The sequence below is a fragment of the Anoplolepis gracilipes genome, chromosome 14 (assembly GCF_047496725.1).
Source record: "Anoplolepis gracilipes chromosome 14, ASM4749672v1, whole genome shotgun sequence".
Taxonomy (NCBI): domain Eukaryota; kingdom Metazoa; phylum Arthropoda; class Insecta; order Hymenoptera; family Formicidae; genus Anoplolepis; species Anoplolepis gracilipes.
In genome coordinates, this window is record NC_132983.1 from 2,051,421 (window position 1) to 2,063,420 (window position 12,000).

At 26.1% G+C, this 12,000-nt stretch overlaps 2 protein-coding genes across 2 annotated transcripts; both read left to right on the forward strand.

Moving 5' to 3' along the window:
• The first annotated feature begins 1,722 nt into the window (after positions 1 to 1,722).
• LOC140673380 (odorant receptor 13a-like) lies at positions 1,723 to 5,016 on the forward strand. The gene is made up of 9 exons (XM_072906331.1): positions 1,723 to 2,729; positions 2,877 to 2,993; positions 3,148 to 3,265; positions 3,567 to 3,828; positions 3,988 to 4,107; positions 4,251 to 4,341; positions 4,424 to 4,563; positions 4,720 to 4,852; positions 4,957 to 5,016. The coding sequence occupies exons 1-9, from the start codon at positions 2,565 to 2,567 to the stop codon at positions 5,005 to 5,007; spliced, it is 1,197 nt and encodes a 398-aa protein (XP_072762432.1). The 5' UTR covers positions 1,723 to 2,564; the 3' UTR covers positions 5,008 to 5,016.
• A 3,813-nt stretch (positions 5,017 to 8,829) lies between these two features.
• On the forward strand, positions 8,830 to 11,448 carry LOC140673460 (uncharacterized). The gene is made up of 6 exons (XM_072906441.1): positions 8,830 to 8,905; positions 10,245 to 10,557; positions 10,690 to 10,812; positions 10,934 to 11,024; positions 11,187 to 11,237; positions 11,341 to 11,448. The coding sequence occupies exons 1-5, from the start codon at positions 8,830 to 8,832 to the stop codon at positions 11,214 to 11,216; spliced, it is 633 nt and encodes a 210-aa protein (XP_072762542.1). The 3' UTR covers positions 11,217 to 11,237; positions 11,341 to 11,448.
• The last annotated feature ends 552 nt before the right edge of the window (positions 11,449 to 12,000 follow it).

Here is a 12,000-nt window from a genome sequence, read left to right on the forward strand (position 1 = left end):
GTGATAGGAAAGGAAAAAAGAGAGTGTTAAATGAAACAGTTAATTATTCTCCGATGCACAAAGCTTGAGAGATTCTTTTATAAGGAAAAAAAGATATGTATCGGATATTCAAACGACATAGTTGTAACGAATAAAAATAATTTCTCCGAAAGTATGAAATATAAGATACTATTATCATATGAATAGAAGATTTTTGTATATATTTTGTATTTTTAGTAAGATTCTCTGTTGTATTGAATACATTGTTTGAATTCCGAGGCCATTTTTTTGCGTTGTAAAAATTTTTACGTTTCTTCGTGAATGCTAAGTACTTTTTTCAAGTGGTAAAATTTTTCTTGTACGAAGACGAACAGGAAAATACACTTATTTTTTAAAACTCTACATTTCATAATGTTAAATCTTCTGCTGAAAGTACTCACATATCGCTTTAACAATCAAAAAAGTATATCAGCATCACTTATCAGCAACATATATAAGTTTAGACATCTGAGACAAAGAATTGCAAAATCTTAATTTGATTTTATTTATGTTTTTATAGCTTTTAAAAAATAATATATCTCTAAAAGATTAAATATACTGATAATATATTTTTAGATTAAAAATCTCTAATCAGTTTCGTAAATTGGGATACTCTCAAAACTCAGGAAGACAAGAATGTCAGATTATGAAAAAGTATGCCGAGAATAATAGCATTGATGCATTGATATATTCTTGCAAGTAAATTTCCTGTTTTTAATTTAAAAATTTTTTAAAAGGATAACATGAGCAAACATTGATTTGACTTTATAATATTTTATAATAATAACATAAAATGTATTAAATATTTATATAAATATATACATCTACAAGATGCAACAGACGTCAGTTTTTTTACAAAATTGACTTTTGTTGTAGCGCACTTGTATGTAACTATTAATTTATAGCAACTTTTCTCGTGCCACTTATCCTGGATTTAATTTTTCCTCTAAATACTTGACGTTCAGTAATATTAGTATCAACGTATAATAGATCAACGTACTATTTTGTTAACGAAATAGTATTTCAAAAAAAATATTTCAATTACATTTTTTATCATAGCCTAATAGTTTTCTGATACATTTGGCTTGATAAATCGCACACGATTGTATGTTCTTTACTTACATCGAACATATTTAGGATCTTTTTGCAGTTGTTGAGTATATTATGATGGGATATATTATTATATGGATATATTATTTATATTTTGCAAACAATATTATATACTTTATATTCAAGAAATAAATAAAATTTTAATAATTTTTCTTTTTTTTATACATTTACTTTAATACTGTAGCGTCTTTCAGTGAATGAATCAATAATGATTATAATATACGTATTGAAATAATGAAAAATTGTACAATAGTATATTACAAATTATAAAAAAATAATATATTAATATTTTATTTTGTGTAAAATATGAGATATCTTAAACCAATTAAATTTTATTTTAGTATTGATATTATTACATATCTATTCGTTAAAATATATATATGTTATTATAATTTTTTTGCATGCATAATATATTACAATATTTAAGTAATCCATATGTTTGGACGTGAACATTATATGTAGTTGTTAAAGAAAAAGAGAATCTTTGTCGCAGTAATGCGTGTTTAATTCTCCATTGCTACTGTATATAAGAATAAATTAAGTTATAATTATAACAAACACAGTAGCGAATTATTTGTCTCTTTCTTTACTATTTATTCTATAATTTGTTAAATGATAAACACAAGCGTATTTTCGAGGCAACATTTATCTCCTATTCTCCCCCAATTTTTTTGATCTTTTGTAATTAATTTACATACATATATTTATTGTAGTAAATATTAACTGTTACACACAGGCTATAAAATTCACGCGACTGATTTGATGTATTCCATGGATTCTCACGCATAATATTATTTACATAATAGATATTTATTACAAGTTTTCAGTAACATAAATAAAATAATTGTATAAGTGCCATATATATTCTACCAAAATAATATTTAATCTAAATAATGATGAGAATAATTAAAATAACCTTCGAATTTTTATGAATAAATCAAAATTTCGTTTCAAATTGACAGGTAAGTAAAGCTGCATTATATAAATAGACACTTATGATTAAACGTGAAGCAACTGTATATGCAAACTACCTTAGTCAAATATTATAATATAATATAATATAGTTTCCTGTTGCTTAAGAATTGAACCGCACAATAAGTAGTACCACAATAAGTAGTACCACCAGACTGTCCGATCAAGATTGTCATATTTTATAGTCACATATTCAATATACTTGCATTGAAGTCGACAAACATTTGCAAAAAAGTCAGCTTGTCAAACGCTATTTATTTACGCCTACGTTATATTTACACGAGACATATACTTATTAGGTAGGTATATGTCAGTCATGGAACTTCTATTTGATTGCTATGGTAAACGTAGTAGGGGAAGAAGGAAGAGCGGGAATATATGAAATATTAATTTATTCTCCACGACGGAAAAGACGTCGCGAGGGAAGGTTTATATTAGATATTTGAGTGATATTGTTGTGGCTAATGGAAATTATATCTTTGAAAAGTATGGAACATACCAGGAATTATTATGATGTTAGTAAAAGACTCTTGTGTATAGTCGGTCAGTGGCCTTATCAGAAACCGCAAATGAAACTGTCCCTTTCGGCTTTGACATTGATCGTTTTGGCTTATTGTCTTTTTACGCAGGTAATATTATCGAAAAAATTTTTTTCGACACGTGGTTGGAAATTTTACCTCACATATAGAAATTATTAGAATTTCTGGAATCTTGCATATTTTTGATATTTATATCCTTTTTTAATACAAGCAAGTGTAAGCAAATGCGTTTTTCAGATAGCACAAATTTTTGTATGCAAAAACACACAATGTATCTTTGGAACTATACCCCCTTTATTCCTGGCGTGGGCTTGTTTAGCGAAAGTGCTCGCATATCGATTTAACAGCCAGAAAGTGCGTTTTATCTATACAATTTTTAGCTATATATCTAAAATTTGAGAATACAAAATAGATGCAAAATCTTAATTTTGATTCTTGCTTATATTTGTGTAGCTGTTGAGAATATTATATTCAAGATATCAAATGTATTGATGTATGATGTTTGTAGATTAAAGTTCTCACTGATCATTTATTCGTAGACTGGGATACTCTTGAGAATCAGGAAGAACTTGAGATTATGAAAAAATATGCTGAGAATGGCAGATGGTATTCGTTGATATATTCTTGCAAGTAACTTCGTTATTTTTTGTTAACAATAAGAATTTTTTCCTATAGAAACAAATATCAGTGTGAGGAGTTGTGTTTGACATTAATTACAATAAAAAGAAACATATTAAATTATTTATATTATAAATATTATATTATAATATATAATACATAATATATAATATAAATTAATATAAATAATATTTAATAATATAATATAATATAATATAAATATTATTTATATTAGAAATATTATAAATTTAAACGTCTAGGAAATAGTAAAGACATCTATATTTTTAACAAAATTCCTTCTTGTTGCAGCGTACTGTTATACAACTACTTTATCATTTGTAATGACTTCTCTCGTGCCACGTATCATGGACGTTATGTTTCCGTTAAATACTTCGCGTCCAATATTGTTAGCATATCCAGCGTACTATTTCATTAATGAAGAGGAATATTTTTATTGTATTTTTTTCCACATGTTAATTACTGCAATAATAGGTGTGACCGGATTAATTGCGCACGATTGCATGTTCTTTATGTATATCGAACATGTTTGCGGTCTTTTTGCAATAGTCGGGTAATGATCATTTATGTACTTTGCAAACGATATCGCACATATATCTTATAATCAGAAAATAACTTTGTTATTTATAATTTTTATATGTTCAATTACAAGACAAAATTGACAAATTTTTCAAAAATTATGACAATGTATTGGGTCCGGATATATTTGCAGATTTAAATTTAAACATATAAATAAATGTGATATCACGAAAAGTAGTCTGATTGATTGCCCGGATAATTTATATCAAAGAAGAATTACGTTTTCGATTCATACTCATCGAAAAGCTCTGCAGTAAGTTTGTAATGTCGTGAGTTTTTTAAGGCATTTTTAAATCATACATAATTAAATACAATTTTTAATAATCACGATACGTTCATAATTTTTATCTTTAATAGCCTGTTTATTATTATTATTATTATATGTTCTTGGTATAGGTTTGCGAAACTCATTGAAAGTGTTTTTTCCTTATCATTCGCTGTTCAACTTATGCTCTCTACAGTGTGTATTAGTGTTAGTTTACTTCAAGTAAGTTATTTACAATGAAATTGATACACGAGAGATTAAAAAACATATTAGAGATCTAAAACATATTATGATTTTGCTCAAGGTACAGACGCAGTTGAATAACGATTTAATGGAAGCAATGAGATACAGCCTCTACATAGCTGCTCAATTATTTCACTTATTCTGCTTCAGCTTTCAAGGACAAAAACTGATAGATCATAGTCTCACAATTTGTGACAAGATGTAAGATAATCAGAGTTCAATTAACATTGATTTTTATATAGAAAGTTTCTTTTTCACATAAAATATTTACAGAATATTTACCATTTTTTATAATTATGATTGTACATTAAATATATTTATTGCATATATTTTAATTGTTAAATGCTAATTTTGTAGCTATAATAGCGCGTGGTATGAGATACCGGTGAAAAAACAGAAACTGCTTTTATTTATAATGAAAAAAAGTATCGAAGCCAGTACTTTCACAGCCTGCAAGATATATGTATATTCCTTGGAGAATTTTACAATGGTACTATCATGAAGGATATTGCAATGTCATACGAATAGGCATATAAATATTATGCGTATGTAACATATTATACAATCATAAAAGATCAATTTTTTTAAATATAGGTTCTGCAGACAGCAATGTCGTACTTTACGGTGCTAGCGTCTATGGAGTGAATGACTCGACGGTGATATTGCATGCGTAGTGAAATAACGTTGAAAAATCCTGCAGAAATTAATTATTTCTAACAAATTATTTTAAAACTCTCTATCACAATATATTTAGATTTTATATCGTTGAAAACATGTTAGTTTAAAAGTAATAAAATTTTATTTTATCAATATTTCTACATATTTACTCTCAATACAATATTACTACAGTTTTATATTTTTAGTTGCGTAATACTAATTATTTATTTACCAATATTATTAGCTGCACATTACATGCAACACTGACGTTAACGTGAACATGATTCTCAGAAAGCAGAGTCTTTGTCATAATAATATACATTTTATTTTTATTTTTTTTTGTTATTTTTAGATAAAACGCGTGTGTATATGAGTTATATAAATAATAAATATTTGTTTTTAATAGTAATTAATAAGTAGCGTCACCTAACTATTTTTGATGCAACTGTTTATTATTTTTTTTAATCATATGTTTTGTACAATTGTTTACATTTCTTAAAGGGTTAGCTCGTCAAATGCAATTCATTCACACCTACATTAAATGAAATGTATATACTTATAAAATAGGTGTTTGCCATGTAATTGCCGGACGTGATAGGAAAGGAAGAAAGAGAGTGTTAAATGAAACAGTTAATTATTCTCCGATGCACAAAGCTTGAGAGATTCTTTTATAAGGAAAAAAAGATATGTATCGGATATTCAAACGACATAGTTGTAACGAATAAAAATAATTTCTCCGAAAGTATGAAATATAAGATACTATTATCATATGAATAGAAGATTTTTGTATATATTTTGTATTTTTAATAAGATTCTGTTGTATTGAATACATTGTTTGAATTCCGAGGCCATTTTTTTGCGTTGTAAAAATTTTTACGTTTCTTCGTGAATGCTAAGTACTTTTTTCAAGTGGTAAAATTTTTCTTGTACGAAGACGAACAGGAAAATACACTTATTTTTTAAAACTCTACATTTCATAATGTTAAATCTTCTGCTGAAAGTATTCACATATCGCTTTAACAATCAAAAAAGTATATCAGCATCACTTATCAGCAACATATATAAGTTTAGACATCTGAGACAAAGAATTGCAAAATCTTAATTTGATTTTATTTATGTTTTTATAGCTTTTAAAAAATAATATATCTCTAAAAGATTAAATATACTGATAATATATTTTTAGATTAAAAATCTCTAATCAGTTTCGTAAATTGGGATACTCTCAAAACTCAGGAAGACAAGAATGTCAGATTATGAAAAAGTATGCCGAGAATAATAGCATTGATGCATTGATATATTCTTGCAAGTAAATTTCCTGTTTTTAATTTAAAAATTTTTTAAAAGGATAACATGAGCAAACATTGATTTGACTTTATAATATTTTATAATAATAACATAAAATGTATTAAATATTTATATAAATATATACATCTACAAGATGCAACAGACGTCAGTTTTTTTACAAAATTGACTTTTGTTGTAGCGCACTTGTATGTAACTATTAATTTATAGCAACTTTTCTCGTGCCACTTATCCTGGATTTAATTTTTCCTCAAATACTTGACGTTCAGTAATATTAGTATCAACGTATAATAGATCAACGTACTATTTTGTTAACGAAATAGTATTTCAAAAAAAATATTTCAATTACATTTTTTATCATAGCCTAATAGTTTTCTGATACATTTGGCTTGATAAATCGCACACGATTGTATGTTCTTTACTTACATCGAACATATTTGGGATCTTTTTGCAGTTGTTGAGTATATTATGATGGGATATATTATTATATGGATATATTATTTATATTTTGCAAACAATATTATATACTTTATATTCAAGAAATAAATAAAATTTTAATAATTTTCCTTTTTTTTATACATTTATTTTAATACTGTAGCGTCTTTCAGTGAATGAATCAATAATGATTATAATATACGTATTGAAATAATGAAAAATTGTACAATAGTATATTACAAATTATAAAAAAATAATATATTAATATTTTATTTTGTGTAAAATATGAGATATCTTAAACTAATTAAATTTTATTTTAGTATTGATATTATTACATTTCTTTTCGTTAAAATATATATATGTCATTATAATTTTTTTGCATGCATAATATATTACAATATTTAAGTAATCCATATGTTTGGACGTGAACATTATATGTAGTTGTTAAAGAAAAAGAGAATCTTTGTCGCAGTAATGCGTGTTTAATTCTCCATTGCTACTGTATATAAGAATAAATTAAGTTATAATTATAACAAACACAGTAGCGAATTATTTGTCTTTACTATTTATTCTATAATTTGTTAAATGATAAACACAAGCGTATTTTCGAGGCAACATTTATCTCCTATCCTCCTCCAATTTTTTTGATCTTTTGTAATTAATTTGCATACGTATATTTATTGTAGTAAATATTAACTGTTACACACAGGCTGTAAAATTCACGCGACTGATTTGATGTATTCCATGGATTCGCACGCACGCATAATATTATTTACATAATAGATATTTATTACAAGTTTTCAGTAACATAAATAAAATAATTGTATAAGTGCCATATATATTCTACCAAAATAATATTTAATCTAAATAATGATGAGAATTAATTAAGATAAGCTTTGAATTTTTATGAAGAAATCAAAATTTCGTCTGAAATTGGCAGATAAGTAAAGCTGCATTATATAAATAGACATTTTTGATTAAACGTGAAGCAACTGTATATGCAAACTACTCTAGTCAAATATTATAATGTAATATAATATAGTTTCCTATTGCCTAAGAGAGAGAGAATTGAACCGCACAATAAGTACCATCACCAGACAGTTCGATCAAGACTGTCATATTTTATGTCGCATATTTAATACACTTGTATTCAAACCGACAAACATTTGCAAAAAAATCAACTTGTCAAACGCTATTCATTTACGCCTACGTTATATTTACACGAGACATATACTTATTGTAGGTATATGTCAGTCATAGAACTTCCGTTTGATTGCTATGTCGAACGTAGTGGGGAAGAGAAGAAGAGCGGGAGAGTTATATGGAATATTAATTTATGTATTCTTCGCGACACGCAAACGCGAAAAGAGCTTTCTAAGGGAAGGTATCTATCAGATAATCAAACGTGGTTATAGCGAAAAGGAAACATTTCTTTTTTTAAGAATGGAACGTAACAAGGATTACTATTATAGTCTAAATAAAAAATTTTTGTCGATAATCGGTCAGTGGCCTTATCAGAACCCAAAAGCGAGACTATTCTTTTTGATTGTCGTACTCATAATTTTGGCCAATTGTCTTGTCACGCAGGTAATGTTAATTATTAGCAAGAGAAATATTTTTACGAGTAGATATGTAATAATATTAATAATAAAATAAAATGTAACTGATTTAAGATATCTCATATTTTAAATAAAATAAAATGCTAATATATTATTATTTTTTTAATTAATTAATTTATAATATATGCTTGTTCAATTTTTGAGGATTTAATATTCTTATAAGATTTTGTGTTACATTGTTCGAATTTCTAGGATATCTTGTGTTTTTAAAATGTTTATATTTCTTCATAAATGATAAGTATATTTTTCAGATTGCACAATTGTGTGTATGTAAAGACAGAAACTGTGTTTTTGAAACTTTGCCTCCATATTTTTTGATCCTCATTACTGTGGTGAAAGTACTAACATATCAATTAAAGAGTAATAAAGTACGTTTTATCAGCACAGCATTTTACGTAGTGTTGTAATGAAATTTTTACAGTTAATAACTCTGACTTGTAAATTATTTAAAACAATGCCACAATCGTTGATGGTTGGCTCACATAAAACATTAAAAAGAAATGAATTCAGTTATTTAATAGCCGCATCATGTACATTAGATGTATTTAATTTTAAATAATTACTAAACTATTTTAAATAATTAAACTATAAATATAAATTACAAATTTTAATTCGATATCTTGCTTATATTGAAAATATTATATTCAAATTTAATAACGTGTATATTTCTAGATTAAAAATCTCACTGATCACTTATTCGCAGACTGGGATAGTCTCGAAACGCGAGAAGAACGTAAAATTCTGGAAAAATATGCCGAGAATGGCAGGCTATACACGTTGATATATTCCTGCAAGTAACTCTCTAGTTTTGAATTAGAAAAATAAAGAAATTTTATAAAGTGAACCATTCATCCGCATTAACTTTAATTATAATAAGGATCCCTTTCTGAAAAGTGTGTGAAACCTCGATCTCGAATATATTGAAGGGTTGCCCGTTCGCGGGCGCTGCGACTTGTTTCATTCGTGTCGCTTACAGCTGTCAAATTGTTAGGCAAATTTTGACAGTTTGTCTGAGTATAATAATGTTTATGTAATATAAAGATAAATTAAAGGAGTTGAAGAATAGAAAAGGAAGAAAAAAGAAAAGGAGAAAGAAGGAGTAGGTTAAAGAAAATGAAGAAGAGAAAAAGAGAGACAAATAAAGAAAGATACATATATCATAAATGTATATATTGTATATAACATATCTATATAATTATATAACACGAATAAAGCAAATCGCAGTGCATAACAGAAACAGTCAATTAGCGAAAAAAAACTGCGAAAAAGAAGTTTTAACGCTTCAATATATATTCGCGTTCAAAACTTTATGTCATTTTTTATAAAGAGAAAAATTAGATTAGAAATTATATTAATAATAAATTATATTGGAAATTATTATTATATAAATATATAAATAATCATTATTATTTATATATTTCTATAATAATAATTTCTAACCTAATTTATTATTAATACATATATATATATATATATATATAGTAATAGAAATATTTTTACAAGTAATATAGCAAAAAAATAGCAAAAAAATTGCGTAGCGTTAATTTCTTATTTTTATTTATGTATGCGCTATTTTTTTATAATGGCCAGCTAGCATAGTATACCTATTTAGGTATATTAAGCTATCTAGCCATTATCTGAGCCAAAACATAAGAAAATTCACACAAGAGAATAGTACACAAATTTTTAGCTTATATTTTACTTATACAAAAATATTTTTATTACTCCAATTGTTGAAGAATTATAAAGGGCTAGATAATTTCTTAGACGATTTTTAATTTACTAGATTATCATAAGCGCGCGCTTATAATATTGTATATAAAAAAGCTTATTAAACATTTATACAATATAAATGTAAACATGTATAAGATAAAGTAGATGTCAGTTTTTTACTTTTATTGAAATTGACTTTTGTTGTAGCGTACGCGTGTGGTACTGGTATTTCATATGCAATAATTTCTCTCGTACCACATATCATGAATGTAATTCTTCCTCTAAATACTTCACATCCAGTAAAGTTAATATGGCCAGCGTACTACTTCGTTGATGAAGAAAAATATTATTACTACATTGTTCTCGATATGCTAATTATCCTTGTAGTATGTCTGGCTGCAGTAATCGCACACGATTCTATGTTTTTTATTTACACTGAACACCTTTGCGGCCTTTTTGCAGTGATCGGGTAATGATAACTTATATATTTTAAAAAATAATTAAATTTATATAATTATATAATTTTCGTTCTTGTACATTTTCACTTAAAAGTAAAAAATTACAAATTTTACAATGATTTATTTTGCCTGGATCATTGCAGATTCAGATTTGAATATTTGTTATATAAACGTGATATCGCGAAAAAAAGCCTGATTGATTGTCCGAACGACATATACCACAAACATATTGTATTTTCAATTCATGTTCATCGAAAAACTATGGAGTAAGTTTGTAACAGTATCGTAAGGAGTTCTTCTTTTTAATTTTTTAAAATCATATTTAATGAACAATTTTTAATAATCAGAATAAATTTATATTTATTTGTCTTAACATTCTTATTATAGGCTTGCGAAACTCATGGAAAATATCTTTTCGATATCACTCGCTATACAACTTATAGTAAACACGGTTGCTGTTAGCATTAGCTTACTGCAAGTAAGTTATTTGCAGTTAAATTCATATATGAGAATTCTGAAAAATATAATAAGTAGATCTAAAATGCATAATTTTACCTAAGCTCTCGGTGAATGATTTAACGGAAACGATGAGATACTGCATGTACATTCTTGCTCAATTATTTCACTTGTTCTGCTTTAGTTTCCAAGGACAAAAATTGATAAACTATAGCCTGGAAACACACGACAAGATGTAAGTTAATATCAAAGTTGGATCAATATAGGAAATTAATTTTTAATACAAAAATATTATATTATTGTATTTATTTTATTTCTATGTAATATTAATTTTATAGTTATAATGGTGCATGGTACGAAATGCCCGTGAAAGAGCAAAAGCTGCTCTTAATCGTGATGAGAAAAAGTATCGAAGCTAGTACTGTGTCTGCCTGCAAGATATATATATTTTCTATGCAAAATTTCACAACGGTAAAACAATTATTATATTAGATACTGTTATTTAATAAGGACAGGCATATAAATACCGTACGTATATAACATGTTATATAATCAAACAAATGTAAACATTTTAATTATCTTAATTTAGGTAGTGAAAAGCGCAATGTCGTACTTTATGATGCTAGCATCCCTCAGTGACTAACTCGATTCGAATGATTATAGCATACGCAGTGAAATAACACTGGCAAATACAGGAGAATATAGTATTATTAATTATATCGAAAATATAAATATATTTATATTTTATATCATTTAAAATGTAACATTCTAAGAGCAATAAAGTTTTATTTTGTTATCGATATATTTGCATATCCTGATATATATTTTATATATACGTGTACATACATAATTTTTAATTTTTCCAATATTTTTACAACATGAAAAATAATTTTCAACATAGTCCTGAATTTTCTCAAGAATTATATATCGTCTAAAAAAGCTAATTTAATAAATATTTTTTATATTATATGTATTAATTCTTTTATTTTACATACTGC

Coding starts and splice junctions, on each gene's coding strand:
- LOC140673380 (XM_072906331.1), top strand. CDS start 2,565: ATGGAAATTATATCTTTGAAAAGTATGGAACATACCAGGAATTATTAT. Junction 3,829..3,987: donor GGTCTTTTTGCAATAGTCGG/GTAATGATCATT, acceptor ATATATTTGCAG/ATTTAAATTTAAACATATAA. Junction 4,108..4,250: donor ACTCATCGAAAAGCTCTGCA/GTAAGTTTGTAA, acceptor TTCTTGGTATAG/GTTTGCGAAACTCATTGAAA.
- LOC140673460 (XM_072906441.1), top strand. CDS start 8,830: ATGCCACAATCGTTGATGGTTGGCTCACATAAAACATTAAAAAGAAAT. Junction 10,558..10,689: donor GGCCTTTTTGCAGTGATCGG/GTAATGATAACT, acceptor GGATCATTGCAG/ATTCAGATTTGAATATTTGT. Junction 10,813..10,933: donor GTTCATCGAAAAACTATGGA/GTAAGTTTGTAA, acceptor TTCTTATTATAG/GCTTGCGAAACTCATGGAAA.